This window comes from Narcine bancroftii, chromosome 3, assembly GCF_036971445.1.
Source record: "Narcine bancroftii isolate sNarBan1 chromosome 3, sNarBan1.hap1, whole genome shotgun sequence".
In the NCBI taxonomy this organism is placed as follows: domain Eukaryota; kingdom Metazoa; phylum Chordata; class Chondrichthyes; order Torpediniformes; family Narcinidae; genus Narcine; species Narcine bancroftii.
In genome coordinates this window covers 321,251,000-321,271,899 of record NC_091471.1, presented here as the reverse complement: position 1 = coordinate 321,271,899, position 20,900 = coordinate 321,251,000, and the positions used below count along the sequence as shown (strand labels likewise).

Here is a 20,900-nt window from a genome sequence, read left to right as displayed (position 1 = left end):
TCCTTTCTTAAGACACCATCTCTTGTATATAGCCTCGATGGAGTGAACGCTGGTGCCTGTGATGTCGCAGGTCAAGTTAACAACCCTCTGGAGATTTTTCTTGTTCTGAGCGTTGGCACCTCCACGCCAGATTAATGCAACCAGTCAAGATGCCTCTCCACTTGTAGAAGTTTTCAAGAATCTTTGGTGACATTCCAAATTTTCTCAAGCACTTCATAAAATATAGCGACTGGTGAGCCTTCTTCATGATTGCATCGACATGGAGACTCCAGGACAGATCTTCGGAGATGTTGACACCCAGAAATTTTAAGTTATTGACCCTCTCCACTACTGTGCCCTCGATGAGGAGTGGGTCGTGTTCCCCTGACTTCCTCCTGAAGTCAACAATCATCTCTTTGGTTTTGCTAACATTGAGTGCAATTTTGTTGGTGTGACACCACTCAACAAGATGTTATATCTCCTTCCTGGATGCTTCCTCATTGCGGTTTGTGATTGTGCCAAAAACCATGGTGCCATCAGCAAATTTATAGATAGCATTGGAATTTTGCCTGGCCACACAGTGAGTAAAGCACGCATCCATGATGTAGACCTAAGTATACAGAGGTGGCATAATGAAATTCAATCATGTTTGTATTTAGAGAAAATTGCATATAATTTGAGGAATAATTATTCTTTTTTTTTCATTTCATAAAGTGAAGTTACAGGCATTAAATATGAAATTAAATTAAATTTCATAATGAGATCACTTTCTCATATTTACCAAATTTCCCATTTATGTTATTGTCTAGGTGTCAGCAAAACCTATTTACCGGTACTTTTAGTTATTGTTTTGTGACATTCCTTGTGTGAACGGTAGCTAAATGCCTGAATGTGGTGTCAATTCAGACCATTTTGAACTGAAAGCTAAGCTGACTCTTTCATTAATATGATTAAGGAGTGTAAAAATGTGCTTATCTTCATTTTTGTTCAGACGCTGAATGAGGTTATAGAAATGCAGGTGAGAAAGTAAATCATGTCTCATCCTTGTCACAACAATAGTGTGACAACTACACAATTTTTGCTGGTAAAAAGATCCCATCTAGTGGTGCTTACAATGAGTGCATTTTACTTTTGAAGCAATCTTTGTAAGATCTGTTTGTCTCTCAACATTGCACAATCAAATTCAGAATTTGACCATACAGACAAAGTAGTTTTCATTGTTGAAACAATGTGACTTTTCAGGATCTGGTGTTCGCTGTTGAACTGATCTGTGATGTCTAGAGAAACAATGTGAGCTCAAATGCCTTTGCCAGCTCTCAGAGTTACACTGCAGTTCTGTCCATCTGAAGACATTGCACTTCCTTTTGAGGGTCAAGTATTATTTGGGAGATTTCTATTTCATATTTATTAATTCATCAAAAAGGTAAGTTTGACTGTTAAAGAGGGGGTGACAGTTATTGATTGGTGTTCCAAACCTGTTCTCCATTTGAACATTTTCCTCTACATGGCCAATTTCAGTGCACTTGAAAGTTGTCAAGGCCCTAGATTTTAATTTTGCCCTGTTCGGGTAACCCGGCTATATATAGAGACCAGGGCTCATCATTTATGATCAAGGAGCTACGTCAGTACCTGCTGGCAAGGGGCATCGCAGCCAGCAGGACTACTAGCTACAACCTCCGTGGGAATGGGCAGGTCAAGTCTGGAAGGCTGTTAAACTGGCCCTCAAATCAAGAGGCCTTCCAGACTCATGCTGGCAGGAGGTCCTACTCCACTCCATCCAGTTGCGACTATTGTACTGCAACCAATGCTACTCTTCATGGCTCACCACTCCAGGGCTGGTCCTTCTTAGGAAGCATGTGAGGAAAAGCAAAACCAACACCCTGGTGGAGAGGGTGAGACTACTCCATGCCAACCCCACATACAACTCCACATGTGGAGTACCCAGATGGGAGGGAGGACCCTGTCAACATCAGAGACCTGGCACCCTCTGAAACAGAGAGTCTGTTGCCTCGAGTGACCTACAACTCCCAGAACAAAGTCTCACCACTTCCAATCAGAGCCTCAGGAGATCCAGTTCAGCAGGAAAGTTTATCCCCCCTCTGCTGTAGAACCAGAGACCCACCTCCAGCCCACTGTTCCTCCCTCACAAGGGGACCAGAAGACCTAAGGAGCCCAAGGCCCATGGTGCTGAGGCGCTCTCCAGAATTTCCAGACCTCCATATTGTTTAAATCTGTAAATAATTGTATAACTTTAATTTTTTTTTTGTTGAATCTGTGTTCTCTATCTTCATCCACAGACCCTAAATTCTGGAGGAGGGGGTTGAATGCTGTTAACTGAGATTGTCTGGGAATCTATTGTATTGATGGCTGGCTCTGCCTCTAGGCTTCACCCCCATCTACCCATATATAACCTTGGTTTCGCACCTAAACCCTGAGCCCTTCTGAAAATCACTGTAAGACCCTACCCTTCGTTATAAGCTAATAAAAGCATGTGTTCTCCCTCCAGTCATGAGAGCTTTTATTCGCGTTACAGCCATCAACTCCAAAGTAAGCGTCTTTCAATTGCAGGTTTATTATTGCAGTCCAATAAGCATTCAACTCATGGTCATGTTCTTGGGCCGTGGCCAAAGCAGTGTAGACAATACCTTAGTCTACAGACAAAACTTTGAGTGGAGCAGAGCGGGAAAGAGTATCAGCTACTACATTGTTTTTTCTGGAAATATGTAGTATTTTGTGGAAAATTTTGAAATGAATGATAATTGCCATTGTTGTCGTGCTGACCAGGGCTCAGCAACCTTGGAAAATACAAATGTTAAGGGCTTGTGGTTAGTGTACAGAGTAAAATCTCTGCCCTCCAAAAAGAAGTGTTGAATAGACAAGTAAATGGTCAAAAGCTCCTTATCAAAAGCACTGTATTTCTTCTCTGCTTCATGAAGATGGTGGCTGAACGGTTTCCATTGCCTATTGATGTATTGATGAAGTGCACCTCCTATGGCCGTACTGGAAGTGTCTGTAGAAAGGACAGTGGCTACATTTAAAAGTGGGTAGCTGAGCATAGTGGCATGAGTAGCAAATCTTTTGTCTTCAAAAGGGTATTATTTCCCTCTTCAGTCCAATGGATGGTTCTGGTGTTTCCGGACAGTAAATCGCAAAAAAGCTTCATGATATGAGCTGCTCCAGAAGAAACTGATGGTAAAAATTTACCATTTCCACGAATCTCTGCAGGCTTTTAACTGTAGCAGATCTTGAGTATTTGGTAAATGGTCTCAACTTTGGATGGCAGCAGAGCCACGCCTTCCTAAGTAATCATACACCGTACGAAATCAGTCATTTCCTGTCCAAAAATGCATTTATCTGGATTGATGATCAGTCCAAAAGTTTTGAAGACGAATAAAAAGTCTATGGAGATGTTCCAAATGTACTTCCTTAGTCCTACTGGCCATTACAATCACGTCAGGGTCACCAATTATGGCCACTGGAATCACAGTGGACATGACAAAATAACCACACAAGGTGTTTTTAGAGTGAATCACGCATACAACCTTTTAAAAGCCAGAATCATGCTGATCACACGCTGACATCATCACACACTGATGTCATCACACACTGATGCACTGATGTCACATAGCCGGTTCAATGACTTCTGGGTGTTGCAGTACCTCCATAGCGCTGCTATAATATGTCTTTCTAAATGGTACTTAAAAGTCACTATCACATTTGTTCTCACCAATATCTGCCCTCGCCCCAGGAGAGTCCAGGCACCTCTCACTCTATGAATAATATACTTGCCTCGCATATCCCTTTTAAACATTCCTCTCTGGACCTTAAAGCTATATTTGACATTTCTATTCTGGGGAAAAAAAGATTCTGGCTGTCCACTCTATCAAAGCCTCATAATTTCATAACCTTTCATCAGGTTTCCCTTCAGTTTTCAATACTCCACAGAAAACTATCCAGTTGTCTAATTTCTCCTTCTAACATAAGCAAAATCCTGATGAATCTCTTCTGCAACCTTTCCAAAGCCTCCACATCCTTCCTAGAACAGGATGCAATATTCCAAATATGGCATCAACAAAATTTTATATAGCTACAACATAACTAACTGACATTTATAGTTAATGGCACTACTGATGAATGCAAACATGCTTATATGCCTTCTTTATTACCCTGTCAACGTGTGTTACCAATTTCAGGGAGCTAGATGATGAAATGAGAGGATATTGTCATACATAAATCAATGTATTGATGCACCAAAATTCTTGCTTAACACACAACTCCACAGGTATGTAAAATACACCAACAAACAATACATATAAATATATAAAAAATAAATATGAAAGAATGGACAGATGCGGTTAGTGGAAATGTGATTTGTTAGTGGGTTGTGCACGAGTGTAGTGAGAAGAACTGAGACAGCAGGCTGTGAGCTTGTTAAGCACAACTGATTTACTTTGAAGTTCGCGCCGCAACCTTTAAGGGCGTCCAGAGCCCACCCCTTGCATACCAGAACTCACGTCATGCGTACACGTACTTCTGATCTGTACTGGAAGAGAAAGATACGTAACACCATGGCTGCTCCTCTGAACATGTGTGACAAGTCGAGCCAGTTTGCCACTGCAAATATGTGCTCCACTACAATGTTACAATAGACAGATCTGTTGAACTGGGAATTCACTACTGGTACGATACTCTAAGGACTGGCTCCTCCCAACCCCCTCCCCCCCACATATCCCAATATAAATCCTGGACCCCTGCTAAAACCCCAGTTCAGTCCACAAACCTTGTGTGCCATTCTTAATGAATAAAAGCATGTTGTACTCTCTCCGATCTTGAATGATCTCAATTGCGCTACAAAATCTTTGATGCTCATGAAGTAATGTTATGGTTAGGGTAGTAGAGGGAGGTCGAGCTTGATAGCTGTAGAAAAAAAAACTTGTTAAATCGAGAAGTGCTGAACTTCAAGCTTCTGTACCTTCAGCCTGAAGGCAGCAGTGAGGAGAGGGCTTGATTCGGTTGATGAGGATCCTTCATGGTGTTGGTTGCCTTCTTGTGGCTGTAAATCAAATTCATGTCTTCCGTGGATGTAAGATTGCTGCACATGCTGGACTTGACTAGGTGTGCTGTTTTCCACCTTTCCTGGGCACTCAAATTTCCAAACCAAGCTGTGATGCAACCAATCAGCATACTTTCCATATAAACTGACAGAGTAATCAATAATATGCCAAATTTCATCAAGGCTGGTTCGAAAGTAGAGGCATTGTGTGCCTTTTTTCATGGTTCCTTTAACAACCCATGAAAATCCTCTGATAGGTGGATCCCATGAAGTTGAAGTCACTAACCCACTCCACTGTTGTCCCATGGGTTCCCTTGTTCTTCTCTTCCTAAGATCCACTACACATTCTTTGGTCTTGCTGATAGTGTGAAAAGGGTTGTTGTTATTGCACCACACCACCAGATTCTCCATCTCCATGCTATATTCTGACTGACTTATCATTGGCCGTTTTTCAGCTGACATCCATGGTATCATCAGTGCATGTTTTCATTGCATTGGAGCAAAACTTGTCTACACGATGAGGGAATGGAGCGGGGGACGAAGCACACAGTCTTGGGTGCCTCTGTGTTAGAGAACTAGTTCATGCTTGTCTCAACTAGGACATGTACATAAACATAAATTCAATTATAGTCACACAAATTAAAAACCTATACAACATAGACCAACACCTATGAACTACATGCCTAAACACATTGCCAGAAACACAAATGTTAAAACAAGCATCTAAATAGCAGGTGAGAAAACACAAAAGCACAAATATTTGTTAAAGTAAAAGTATCCACATTTATTCAGATGTGAGTGCTTGATAACTGATTGTCATGTATTACACACATGGACAAATGCAAACATACTCAATCAGACATACTCAGCTACATTCCAGACATTATTGCATGCTTTCTAATGTGCATTTTTAATTTATGTTTTGAAGATTTATTTATGCTTCTGTCATAGGTGGGCTGGCTGCAGTAATGTATACAGACGCACTGCAAACGGCGATCATGTTGGTAGGATCTCTGATTCTTATGATATTTGGTAGGTGCATCTGTCATTTTTATATTTCCAGCATTCTAACTCTGGAGAAATGTTCCTGAACAGAGCATTGATACGATGCAGGGGAACTCCCATGGTCTGCTTTGGTTGGTACCAAGGGATCTTCTGCATGGAAGGCACACAATACTTTGTTTTATGACTCATTTGAAATATGTCATTTAACTTCAGAACTAACAATAACAAGTACAACACATAAAGATGTTTGTAAAAAATCTCAGATGGTATCTTAAAAATCCTCTCAAAAGCTCTATACAGCTTTATGGTTTTCCTCTGAAGACCTTTAAATTGTGTTTCACATCATCATCTCTGGATTTGTACAGATTTTAATAACAGCAGGAAGTGGCAATAGTGCAACCGTAAGGTATGGTAATGATCTAATTCAATCTTGATTTACATTCCACCACAAGACTACCACATGCTTTAAATAAAACTGCCAGCTGGCAAAGTTAATGCACTATTATAACAACAAATCAGCTCCATAAATCTTGGAAACAGTCAGTAAACAGTTTTTTTTTCAAACTTAGCCTTCTCTTTAATCATAATGATGAAGGATGGGAGAAGAAGATCAGCAGATCAGAATTGGCCATGTTGTCATTCTGTGATTTGCCTAGCAACCTTTGGGTTTCTGCCCACTTTAACACTCCTGTATATGTCGGTGCTGCGCAATTGCTCAGCAAAAGGAGGTATACGGTGGACCTTCGGTCCAAAAGCCAACAAGTCACCTTGGGCAAGGTGTAGTACCTGTTCAGCCTCCCAGACAGAGCCATGTGAAGCCATGATTGCAGGTGGTGAATGGATTTTTTTTACAAGCAGATTCTAAAAATTAGGATTAATCGTAAAACTAAAAATGCTAGGCAGATAAATCTGCTGATCAATGGCCAGGGTTACTCATCCAGTATGAACACTGCAACTGAAGAAGGCAATGGGAAACCACTTCAGTATTTTTCCCTTGTATAATCATGAACTCAACATCAACTATGGTCTCAGCTCAAAGCTGGAACCTTCACCGAAGAAGAACAGGGCAAGCAATAACTACAATTTGGAAGGTCAGAGATTGTGACGGATGGAGAGACATGATTTCCCCCATCGAATGGCAAGGCACATGAATATTGTCCTTGATCAATGCATTCAAACAAGTTCAGTGGCTTCGATGATGGAAAGTAAAGCCACTGATTCATTATTGCCCAGATTTGAATAATGTGCCAAGATAAACTATTCCATTCAAAGTCAAGCAAAATAATCCAGTTTTCTTCACACTCAAATCTTGTCCTACTGTCATGATTAAAATGTCCTTTTTTAAGAAACATATTTGACTAAATTAATTTCCATATTTATCAATGAAACCCCAATGCTTACAACAATATTTAAGTGTGCAAGAAAGTCTGCAGATGCCTGGATCAAGTGCAATACACATTTGTGCTTGAGAAACTCAGCAGTCATGTAGCGTCCATAGGAAGTAATGTTTCAGACCTGGGCCCTTCTTACTGTACGTGAATACTGTTCTTATTATATCATACATCATGATATGAAATACATTTTCTTATTGAGTCATAGATTCATACAGCAGGAGGCAGGCCCTTTTGCTGATCAAAATGTTCCACCCTCACTAGTCCTACTTGCCTGTATTTGGCCCTTATCCATCTAAACCCATCTTATCCATGTTTTATTCCAAATGTTTCTTTAATGTTGCAATAGTACCTGCCTCAACTACCTCCTCCACCATTTTATTCCATACACCCACCAACCTCTGTGTAAAAAATGTTACCCCTCAGATTCCAATTAAGACTCTCCCTCTGGTTACTGGTTTCCCTACTCTGCACAGAAGACTCTATCCATTCACCCAATACATTCCTCTTATGATTTTGTACCTCTATGAGATCACCCTTCATCCTCCTGCGCTCCAAGGAATAAAGCCTACACAATCACTCCCTACAGCTCAAGCCTTTGAGCCTGCAACATCTTCATAAATCTTTTCTTCACCCTCTCCAGCTCAACAACATATTTCCCATAGTACGGTGACCAAAACTGAACACAGTATTCCAAATAGGGCCTCACCAACATATTGTATAGCTGCAATGTGACCTTCCAATTTCTATACTCAATGACTAACAAAGGCTTATGTTGTGAAAGCCTTTTTGACGATCTTTTTGACCTTTTATGTACTTCTAATTTCTTTCAATTATTTTTAATGTTATTTTGCAGAGTTATCTCCTTTCCCCTTTTTGCCCTCCTGATTTTCTTTTTTAGCTCAAGCCAGTTCTTTCCTTATACCTACAAAGTTGGCCTTGCCCCAATTCCAAATGTTAATTGTTTCTCTCCATAATTATCTTAAACGTAGTCAAATAATAATCAGTGGTCCCCAAAGGTTCAACCATAAACACTTTATTCATTTGCCCTTCCCAGTTTCCAAGACTAGATTAAGCTTTGGTCTCTTCCACCTGGGACTCTACATCTTGCCAGAGGAAACTTTTCTGAACACATTTGACAAATTCCACCCCATCTAAACCTTTGCCACTATGACATTCCTAATCAATATTTGGAAAGTTAAAATTCCCTGCTATGGCAACCTTGTTTGATCTATAGCTGGCAGCAATCTCCTGGCTTATTTGCTCCTCTGATTCCTGTGGCTATTTCATGACGGAAATACATTTCCAAGAAGGTGGTCATGCCTTTCTTGTTCCTCAGCTCCACCCATATAGCCATTTTAATGCCTCCTCTGATCACTATTGTCACATCCTCCTTAATCAATAATGAAATGGTGCTGCCTGACAGCCTGAGCTCAACACTTATTTTGAGTGCTATTTTACCCCTACCTCTGTCTTTCCTCAAGCACCTGTATCCTGGAATGATGAGCTGCCTAGTCCTGCTCCTCTCTTTAGATTTCCAGCACATAACATTTTTGTTTGTCTATTTTCTGATGGGAAACAGGCCAAGCCTAGAAATATGACTCTCTCCTGGTGTTTAGTTTGAAAGTGTTAGAGACATTAGGTACATGAAATCGAGAATGTTCCATTCCTCAGCAGCAACAACTTTCACCTTGCAGATGCAGCCAAGTTACTTCCTCAAAGCTGAGAAATATTTCCAACCAGCATTGTACACATTGTGAACTTTTGATTTAGCTAAGGGAGAATTTTAATCAGTGCTGATCAACAAGCTCCAAAACCTGGGGCTCTGCACCCCCTCTCTTCAATTGGATCCTTAACTTCCTCATTGGAAGACCACAGTTAGTACAAATTGGAAACAACAACTCCTCCTCACTGACGATCAACACAGGGACACTTCAAGGATGCGTACTTAGCCCACTCACTACACAGTCGTGTAGGTAGACACAATTCCAGTGTTATCTACTAATTTGCCGATGACACCATGGTTGTTGGCAGAATCACAAATGGCTATGAAGAAGCGTACAGGAGGGAGATAGATCAGCAAGTTGAATGGTGCCACACCAACAACCTTGTATTCAACATTAGCAAAACGAAGGAGATGATTATGGACCAGGAGGAAGTCAGGAGAACATAAACAGAACATCAATGGCTCAGCAGTGGAGAGAGTCAATAACTTCAAATTCCTGAGTATCAACATCTCTAAGCATCTATCTTGGAACCTCCATGTCAATACAATCATGAAGAAGTCTCGCCAGCGACTATATTTTGTGAAGAGTTTGAGGAGATTCAGTATGCCATCAAAGACTTTCAGAAATCTCTACAGATGTACCGGGGAGAGCCTTCTGGCTGGTTTCTTCACTGTCTAGTACAGAGATGTTAATGCTCAGAACAAGAGGGTTAACTCGGCCTGTGTCATCATGGGCACCAATCTTCACTCCATTGAGGGTATCTACAAGAGACAGGGTCTTAAGAAAGCAGTGTCTGTCCTCAAGGACCCCACCACCAAGGCTATTCAGTCTACTACCATCAGAAGAAAGTGCAAGAGCCTGAAGGCGAGCACTCAGCAGCACCTTTTTTCCCTCTGCCATCAGATTCCTGAATGAACAGTGAACCACAGACACTGCCTTGCTTTACCCTTTTCTTGCACAATTTTTTATTTATTTTGTAAGGTGGTTTATATAAATGTTTACACTGTGACACTGCTGTAAAACAATGAATTTCATGACATGTTGATGACAATAAATTCTGATTCAAATTTACATTTGTGGCCACTTTCAGGGAGCCTTGGACCTGTATCCTTAGCTCCATCTGCACATCAATGTCTTTAAACCATCCTGTTAACTCTGTGCTTTCCCTTTACATTACTGCTCCAAACTGCTCTTTTTTTTTGTTTTTATAGCTTTTGTTGAAGTTGGTGGTTACTCAGGCCTTGAAAATAAATACTTCTCAGCCATACCCAATGTGTTTGACTTCAACTCAACCTGTGGCATGCCAAGGGATGACGCCTTTCATATCTTCCAAGATCCTGTAAATTCTGACTTTCCATGGACAGGTGTAATATTTGGAGTAACAATACTTTCAATCTGGTATTGGTGCACAGATCAGGTATGAATAAATGGTAAATATAAAGACCAATACTGATATTGTTCTTTTTTTAAGAAAAAAGAGTATTCAAAGATATATCATATTTCTCTCATTCTTTGAAAATAAATAAAATATCCTGCTTCATAACAATCTTGCACCAATTTAATACCCTTTTAATCGCATAATTTCAAAAGTTGATTAATTTCAAAAGTAAAAGGACAAAGCTTATTTTGATGCAAAGGAGTTTTACCTGAAATTTTAACTTAAGTACCTATGACTTAATTTTTTTATATGATAAATCCATCAAGTGTTTGTTCTGATCAATTATCACTCTAGTTGGAAAACTTCATGGTGTTACCAAGAGTTTAATGCATATTGTGATGCTGCTCAACCAAATGCGTATTGTCTTTTTCCAGAAAATTCCCTTACTCACATAAATCTTCTTTATGTATGCGTTGAGGGATAGGATTGGATTTTAACTTGCTAAACCCATGTAGCCTAAGACTAGGAAGTTTTTCAAAGCTTATATGGTCAAGTCAACCCTACCCATTAGTCTTAATGAGGATCCAACATGTTGGAATGTCTCTGCAAAAGACTTTCATAAAGAGGGGATTGGAGTATAGGAACAGAGACGCCCTTCTGCAGTTGTACAGGGCCCTGGTGAGACCCCACCTGGAGTATTGCGTCCAGTTCTGGTCTCCAATTTTGAGGAAGGACATACTAGCTATAGAGGGTGTGCAGCGCAGATTTACAAGGTTAGTTCCAGGGATGGCGGGGTTGACATATGCCGAAAGGCTAGAAAAACTGGACTTGTATCCGATGGAGTTTAGAAGGATGAGGGGGGACATGATTGAGGTATACAAAATTATCAGGGGGATAGACAGGGTGAAGTCAGATTACTTGTTCCCAATGATGGGGGAGACGAGGACTAGAGGGCATAGTTTAAGAATACAGGGTAGGCCCTTTAGGATGGAGATGAGAAAACATTTTTTTACCCAGAGAAATGTGAATCTGTGGAATGCTCTGCCACAGAGGGTGGTAGAGGCAGATTCGCTGATTATGTTCAAAAGAGAGTTAGATAAGACTCTAGTGGGCAAAGGAGTTAAGGGGATAAGGCTGGAAAGGGGTACTGATGGTAGTGATCAGCCATGATCTGTAAAATGCCGGTGCTGGCTCGACGGGCCGAAGGGCCTACTCCAGCTCCTATTGTCTATTGTCTATTGTCTATTAAAGACAGAAATTGGATCTATGAGCCTTTGCCTTTTCATGCATACATGACTCACAAAAGTAAGATTAAACAGGAAGTCTGCAGATGCTGGAGAACTGGAACAATACATACAAAAGTGCTGGAGGAACTCAGTAGGTCATGAGCATCCATGGAATGTAATAGATAGTTGACATTTCAGCATTGAGTACTTCAACCGGGATGCCAAATGCAAATGTGGGGAGGGGTTGGGTAGGGAAGGTGGCAGTGCATACTTTTTAGTGATAGCTGAATGGTGTGGGAGGGGTAAGAAAGGAAATGAGCTGAGAAAGGCTGTGATAGGAGGAGGGAATGGATGGAAGTGGGGAGCAAGGAAGGTATAGGTGACAGGCAGAGGAAAGGAAAGGAGCCAAAGGGATGAGGGAAAATAAGGGGAAGGAAAAAGAGAAAGGGAAGAGGGGATTACCGAATTTGGAAAAGTCAATATTGATGGCATTTTGTTGGAGTCTGCCAAGATGGAATAATAGGTGCTGTTACCAAAATTAATTTGATCTGGGGTATATTGCTTACATGAGAAATTCATTAATCTTATCTGTGGGTGAATTACCCAGCCTTTGCTGCACACAATTCCCTTCAGGTCACCTAGTGTAAGTTTGGCATCTAATGATTGCCAAGAAAAACTGAATATTTTGGATGAAGGCACAGCCTTTCCTCAACAGTCGCAGTGCAACTAAGCCTATACCATATTACTTGGATTTATGAACATTTATGGAGATGCCTTGCATGCATTGGGAGACCTGACTGGGCAGTTTCAAATCTCACAGCAGGCTGCAGACACACATTTTCAACACTTGAGTGTGCTAAAGCTGTTTCCTTCCTATTGTGTATCCTTCAGTATTTACCAACTGACATGTGCCTGAGTGGTGACACAAGTGTCAGGATTTCACGAACAACCATTCCTGCCAAGTCATGGAAGATCACACTGCAATGCTGGCATTGGCATAGGGAGAAATGGGGCTGCCTGACAGCCTGAGCTCAACACTTATTTTGAGTGCTCTCTGTATGGAGTTTCGACATTCTCCCTGTGTTTCCCCAGGTGATCTGGTTTCCTCCCTCAGGCCAAAAATGAGTCGGGGAAACTTAATTACCCCTCGAGCTGTGGGTGGCAGCAAAATTATGGGGAGTTAATGGCCACATGAGGGAAATGGATTACAGTGAAATAAATGTGGGAATGGAATTGATAAAAACCAGCAGTGGCTTGATGAGCTGAATAGCCTGCTTCTATGTCATAAGAAAGCTCTACACTGGTGCATTGTCAATTGCTTATAACAGGAAAGAAAATTAAAAATTCGAACATTGAAAACCATTAAATGTAGTAAACCTCAGCACTTTTCTTGTTTCTCTATTAATCCAACAGTGCAAAACTGTGGGAGGGGACATGGTTACCTCCTGAGGAGGACATTGATGGATCTGCACCCCATGTGGGCGATCAGAGGAACCAGGTAGACAATGGCACCACAAAATAGGTGTCATAGTAGGTAGTACCCACTTTGGTAGTTTCACAGATATGTGGCCTACCTTCAACTGAGGAGTTGCCTCCAGCCAAAATGTTTCTCCATATGGGCAGACTATTATTTAAATGGGAAGAAAATTCAAAATATGGAGGTGCAAATGGACTTGGGATTCCTCCTGGAGAATACCCCAAAAGTTAACCTACAGGTTGAGTCAGTGGTGAAGAAGGCGAATGCGAAATTGGTTTTCATTTCTAGAGGAATAGCATATAAGAGCAGGGATGTAATGATGAGACTCTCTATAGGGCCTCACTTGGAGTACTGTGTACAATTTTGGGCACCTTATTTGAGAAAGGATGTGCTAGTATTGGAGAGGGTTCTTGAGAAGACTTACGAGAATAATACCAGGAATGAAAAGGATAGCATATGAGGAATGTTTGTCGGTTCTTGAACTGTGCTCTTTGGAAGGATGAGGGAGGATATCATAGAGACATTTCAAATGCTGAAAGCCCTGCTCAGACAGAGTAGATCTAGCAAGGTTATTTCCCACTGAAGGGGAGTCTATGACTAGACGGCATAATCTCAGGATAAAAGGGCGTCATTTTAAAACAGACTGTGGTGATATGTTTCCCCCATTGTATATATTTATGATTGACTACTGTATATATGGAGCTGGCCCGCCCACTGATGACTCATACCCTATGACTCCTCCCCCGTGGTCCCTTCCCGCCATTCCTATACCTGGATCCTTGAACATTAAAGCCTATCGTTGCCTCAGCCTAGTCTTTGTGGTTACTGGTAGTTCCTAACAATTTAATGTACAGAAATTATCTCTCTGGTAATGGAGAAGCTGCTGCGCCCCGATCAGTTAGAAGTGGACCCAAAATCTCCAGGAGGATCTGAACAGCACGAGCAATGGATCAGCTGCTTCAGCAACTTCCTTGAGGCCGCTGCCGAACTGGTCGACTCTGATGAAAAGAAGCTCAAAGTGCTGCAAGCAAGAGTCAGCCAGAGAGCTTTCCAAGCCACCAGGAGCAGCACCACTTACGCCGAGGTGATGGCTTGGCTTTGGGCCCTCTACAAACCAAAGATCAACGACGTGTACCTCCTGGCTTCCAAAAAACAGCAGCCTGATAAGTTGGCAGAAGAGTTCATTCGTGCCCTGCTTGTACTGAGGTGAGACTGTAGGGACAGTTACACAGCTCCTGTACCAGTGGCCCAGTACATCCAAGACCTAGTCCGGAATGCCTGTGTGTCGGGGTTGAGGTCCAACTACTGTTACAGAGTCCAGAGGACCCCAAAAAACAGCAGCAATACATATGCACCACAACACAGGGTTACTTAAACAAAAGTAGTTTTTAATTATAATTGAACAAGAAAACAGATTTAAACTTTAACTTATTACTTAACCTACCTCACCCACTTAATCCCCCCTCTGATATTAAGCGCAGGTGTGTGTAATGTATGTTTAAGATTAGAAAAGTTCTTTGGATCACAGTCCAATTTCACTGGTTGCAGGCAATTCTTGTACTATGCACAGAAGTTAGCATTAATAAAGCTCACCAGTCTTTGGTGCTGGACAGGTGTGTTGTCATTGTCAAATGGTTACCACTCAGGAGGGCTCTTGCTGGTTTCAGAGAGAGATTCCTTTTCCAGTTCATCCGCAACTGGCTCCTTCTCAATCAATCTTGCTGATAAAACTTGCCCCCCTTCAGGGTTCTCCAAATGATCCTCTTTCTTTCAGATCACCTTTCAGACCGCCAGTCTTCTCCTTTGATCAGCCAGCCTTCCAAAGTTTGCCAGCTTGTCCCTCTGGAACTGATTTCTGTGACTCTTTATCTCTCACTCCCTCCCTCTCTGAGAGCAAAGCTGTTCTGTCCCTGCCTGCAAAGATCACAGGCATTTGCAAGCAATTTTGCAAAAATCACTCTGCAAAAGTCCTGCAAATATTCTGTGTTTTAAAATGTGTGTGCGCAAGCTGCTCTAGCAGTTCCTCCCAAACCACCTCAAAATGCTCTGTCACACTACATAAGGCAGCACTTGCTCAAGGAAGACCAGTGAGCCAAACTGCTGATAAGGACTGCAGGATCGGCCCAGAACCACGCGGAATCGATCGCAGGCAAAAGTGGGCCCTCCCTGTGCGCGCCAAAAAGGCCCCCATCTTGGGAGATGGCCTTGGGGACGGCTACTTCTACGGGCAGACAGAACATCTGCGACAACTCTGCTCCACGAGGTGTGTTAGCTGCTCCAGCTGCAGAAAGAGGGGACATTATCCGTGGGTATGTAAGGCCAGAACCTCCCCACGAAGCAGCAAGGCATGTACAACCAATGAGCAAACCCCGCCTACATTTCCGGTGCTGACTGCCTGCACGATGAGAGAAGCACCATCTTACCTGCTTACCCTCATACTCAGCCCACTTCACTGACGAAACTTTCATCTTCTTCCTTGACCTCGGCAGCCATGAATGCATGGTCAACATGGAGGCCACCATCTTGTGTGTCGGGCTTTCGCGCCAACGACGAAGACGACAATCCAATCCTTGCTTTGATTACATTGAACCAGACCAGCCCTTATCCGATCACCCACTCCATGATGCAGATCCGAGGTGAATGGACTTTGATAGTGGCAGTACGGAGAGCTTCATCCATCCTGATGTGCTTCCAGTCTGAACAATGCGCAGCTCCAGTTCATTGGCAGCAAAAGACCCTCAAATGGACATTCGTGGGTACTGTGTGGTGTCTTTGATGGTAGGGGAGGAAAGTTACAATAACTTTTCCTTACTGGTCATGCCCCAGTTCTGCGCACCAATCCTCCTGGGCCTCTACTTCCAGAGTAGGCTTAGGAGAGTGATGATGGCGTTCGGAGGCCCTCAACCGCACAGTAAGCAACCAACAACACATGGACCCCTGCCCCCGCTCCACCGGCCTGCAGTCTCACTACCCTTCAAGTGTCCCCTATGTCACTATTCATTAACCTGGCGCCGGAATGCTGCCCCATAGCTTCCAAGAGCAGGTGCTACAGCGTCGAGGACATTTATCTGGGCCGAGGTTCAGTGACTCCTGTCAGAGGGGATCATCGCCCCCTAGCTCCAGTCCCTAAAGAGCTCAGGTTGTAGTGGTCAGGGGTGGGAGCAAGCCCCAGATGGTAACCGACTATAGTCAGACGATTAACCGCTTCACCCAGCTGGACACATATCCCCTTCCTGGATAGCCAACATGGTCAATAGGGTCACTCAATATTGGATATTTTCGATTACTGACCACAGGTTGGACTATCACCACCTTCCACTCCGCCCAAGTGACCGTATCTACACAGGCTTCGAGGCTGATGGTAAACTTTTTCATTTCCTTCGGGTCTCCTTTGGCATCACCAACAGCATCTCAGCATTCCAAAGGGTGATGGACCGGATGGTAGAGGAGCATAGCCTGGCAGCAACGTTTTCCTATTTAGATAATCTCACCATCTCTGGTCATGATCAGCAGGACCACGACACTAACCTTGCTAAATGTGTCATGGCACATGGTGACATTTCCCTGGACACCAACCTCACGTGATCCCTTATGGAGCTCCCAAACACCCTGAAAACACTGAAGAGGTGTCTGGGACTGTTCTCCTACTATGCACAATGGGTTACCAACTATGCCGATAAGGCCCACCCCTCATTAGGTCCACAACTTTCCCATTATTGGCGGAGGCCCAGGCTGCATTCCATCTCATCTGAGGAAACACCACGAAGGCCACGATGCATGGCGTAGATGAATCCATCCCCTTCCATTAGAGAGCAATGCCTGTGACTTCATGCTGGCTGCCACACTCAGGTAGGCAGGCCAGTAGCATTTTTTTCATGTTCCCTTCACAGCCTTGAGACACGGCACTCCTCGGTCAAGAAGGAAGCGCAGGTGATTGTTGAGGCAGTGCGCCATTGGGGCCACCACCTGGCCGGAAGAAGATTTACTCTACTGACGGACCAGCGTGCCGTCGCCTTCATGTTCAGCGGGGTAAAATTAAAAATGACAAGATACTCAGGTGGAGAATCGAGGTTTCCACCTACAACTATGATATCTCAATGATAACTCAATGATCCACCTGATGCTCTATCCCTGGGCACATGCGCCAGCACGCACTTCAACCATCTCTATGCCCTACATAAAGCCCTTTGCCATCCCGGAGTTACGAGACTGTTCCACTTCATCAAGACTTGGAACCTCCCGTACTCCATTGAGGATGTCAGGTCCATGACCAGATGCTGTCAGGTCTGCACTGAATGCAAGCTGCAGTTCTACAGGCCCAACCTCATAAAGGCCACTCTCCCATTTGAATGACTGAGTGTCAATTTCAAGGGCCCCCTCCCCTTGTTCAATAGGAACATTTCCTGAACGGAATCGACAAGTACTCCCAGATCCTTTTTGCCACATCCTGTCCAGATATGACCTTGGCCACTGTTACAAAGGCACTACGCAGTATCTTGAGCTGCAGCAGTACCTTCTGGCGAGTGGCATAGCCACCAGTAGGACCACCAGCTATCACCCCAGGGGTAATGGCCAAGTGGAAAGGAAGAATGCCACTGTTTGGAAGGTTGTGCTCCTGGCCCTGAAGTCCAGGGATCTGTCAGTGTCTCACTGGCAGGACGTCCTGCCAGAGGCATTACACGCCATCCGGTCCCTCCTGTGCACCGGTACAAACACCTCCTTGCATGATCCCAACATGTTTCGCATGTTTCCCAACAAGGCTCACCATGTTTGCCAGGAAGTCGGCAAATGGGCCATCAGTGCCCTCCTAGTTGGCGACGCCAGGCCCAGTCCTGCTCTGGAGACACGTGAGGGGCCATAAGACTGAAGAGGTACACCTCATCCATGCTAACCCTCAGTATGCTTTTGTGAAGTACCCTGATGGCCATGAAGATACAGTACCTGTCCGGGATCTGGCAATTGCTGGAGAGCACGTATATACCACCCACCACGGACCACACTCCAATGGGGCCAGCTCCCCTCAGGGCACTGTACCCCCCTCCCATACTGTTTCCGACATCACCCCAACACAGACAGCACCCTCTTCATGTAGTCAGACAGTGACCCTGTCTCTTGACACTCGGCTGGCAGAACAGCACCCCCACCCCTGCTCGCCGCAGGACTCATGGACAGATGACATCACCAGTGCAACTGAATCTTTAGTCTTGGCAGTTTTTATTCTTTGTTGTTCAAGGACTGTTTTAAAAGGAGGGGTGAATGTGGTGATATGTTTCCTCCATTGTGTATAGTTATGACTGACTACTGTATATATGGAGCTGGCCCGCCCACTGATGGCTCATATCCTATGACTCCTCCCCCGTGGATCTGGGCCATAAAGGTCGAGCCACCTCTCCCTTCCTGCCATTCCTATACCTGGATTCAGGCCAGCAAGGTTCTTCTGTACATTAAAGCCTATCATTCCCTCAGCCTAGCCTTTATGGTTACTGGTAGTACAGTACACATAGATATGGGGAAATTTCTTTAGCCAGAGGGCCATGAGTCTGTGGAACGTTGCCACAGGAGGCTCTGGATGCGAGATAGTTGGGTTAGCCTAAGACAGAGATTGGCTGGTGACTGGCCATCAAGGTTATGAGCAGAAAGCCAGAGAGTGTGGGCTGAGAGGAAAAATGGATCAGCTCATGATAAAATAGCAGAGCAGACTTGATGAGCTCCCATATCTTGTAATTGTTCATTATGTAGACTTGACGACCTCTTCAAGCAAAAGGAGATGTGGTAGTTAATTTTTCATGCTGTTTAGAGGAGATGATTGCGTCAGTGTTATTTATTGAATACAGTTCTGAATTTAATATATCATAGCAGCAAACTCAGAGGTCTGGGTCTCATTTGCATATTCTGCAACTGGATCCAAGATTTTCAGAAAATCCCAAACATTGGAAAAATCATTACGTTCTCGCTGCCCATAACAGACTAAAGGCAATTTCACAAAATATTACATTCCTGTTTTATTACATAACAATAAACAGTTTCTAATCTGGGCCAAATATTGGAGGACCTGTCCTGTGGCTAGCACATTGAGACAAACATGAAGAAGTCACACCATGTCTCTACTTTCCAAAAAATCTGAGGAGAAAGAATTTTTCAAATACTACCTGGTTGCAAGTTTGTAAACTTGAGTTCACAGGAATGCAGAAGGCTGCAGAAAATGGCAAACCCAGCCAAGTCCATCAAGGGGACTGACTTCCCATCCACTAAAGACATCTATGTGAGATAGTGCTTCAAGAAGGCAGCCAACTTCATGAAAGACCCCTATCTCCCTGGTCATGCTATTTTCTCACTGCTATCTTCAGGTAGAAGTAACCAAAGCCTTTTGTCATATCAAGTCAAGTTTATTGTCATCTGATTGTACAAGTGCAACCTGACACAGCAGCATTCTCTAGTCATCAGTGCAAAAAATGCAGGCATACAATCAGACATAATGCACATACAGCAAAGCAATACATATGAGGACAAGTATTTAATCTATACAATAAATAAATAAATATTGCTTAATCAATACGAGAGTCTCAGAAGGTTATTTTCTGCAGTTCCTTTGGTTATTCAGCATTCTCACTACCCATGGGTAGAAGCTATTCCTCAGACTAGTGGTGCTAGCTAGCTCTGATACTCCTGTATCCTTCCCTGATGGGAACAGCTGAAAGATGCTATGTGCATAGTGGAAGGGGTCCTCAATGATTTTGTGCGCCCTCTTCAGACAATGATCTTGCTAGATCACTTTGATGGGGAAAGAGAGATTCCATACTGTGATGAGGCTGGCCAGGACACTCTCAGGAGAGCTCCTATAGAAGGTTGACATAATAGTGGCCTGTAGCTTTGCCTGCTTCAGTCTTCTCAGGAAGTTCAGTCACTGTTGCGCCTTCCTGACAAGTGATGTCCATGAGAGGTCACTAGTTAAATGAACTGCAAGGGACTTGGTGCTCTCCACTACAGAGTTGTTGATGTGTAATTGAGGGCTGTTGTTCCTGATCCTCCTGAAGTCCACAATCATCTCCTTCATCTTGTCCACATTGACACTCAAGTTGTTACTCTCAAGCTGAATCTGGTGATGTAGTCATAGGTCAGTAGCATGAACAGGAGCTGGCTGAGCACACAGCTCTGAGGTGTGCCAGTTTTCAGAATGATAGAGCTCAATGTTCTGCTAACAACCAGGACAGACTGTTGTATTCCATTAGGAAGTCCAGGATTAGTTGCAGAGAAGGGTGTTAAGTTGCAGCAAGTACAGCTTCCCCACCAGCTTCTGGGGAATGATCGTATTAAGCACAGCTGAAATCGTTGAACACCAGCCTGGTGTATGAGGTCTTATGCTCCAGGTGAGTCAGGATAGAGGGAAGTGACCCTGCTATAGCATCATCTGTGGAATGGTTTCTTCTTTAGGAAAATTGAAATGGGTCCAGCATCTCTGGGAGGTGTGCTTTGGTGCTTTCCATCACCAGCACTTGAAGCATTTCATAATAGTGGAGGTAATTTCCACAGAGCAGTAGTCATTGAGGCCTGTATTTTTTTAAAAGTTAAATCTTAAATTTAGTCATAAAACATGGTAACAGGCATTTCAGCCCATCAGTCCGTGCCACCCAATTTACACCCAATTAACCTGTACCCCTGGTACA

At 43.4% G+C, this 20,900-nt stretch overlaps 1 protein-coding gene across 11 annotated transcripts in view; it reads left to right on the top strand.

The window, feature by feature from the left end:
• Nucleotides 1–20,900, top strand: part of LOC138759087 (sodium/myo-inositol cotransporter 2-like) — a 251,059-nt gene that overhangs the window by 79,737 nt on the left and 150,422 nt on the right. For all 11 annotated transcript variants that reach the window (XR_011354632.1, XM_069928979.1, XM_069928981.1 and 8 more), the window contains 2 exons: nucleotides 5,984–6,064; nucleotides 10,367–10,572. Coding sequence is in view for 10 of the 11 variants with exons in the window: in XM_069928979.1 (XP_069785080.1) it covers nucleotides 5,984–6,064; nucleotides 10,367–10,572 (287 nt within the window). In the remaining variant the exon portion in view is untranslated. The remainder of the gene's footprint in view (nucleotides 1–5,983; nucleotides 6,065–10,366; nucleotides 10,573–20,900) is intronic.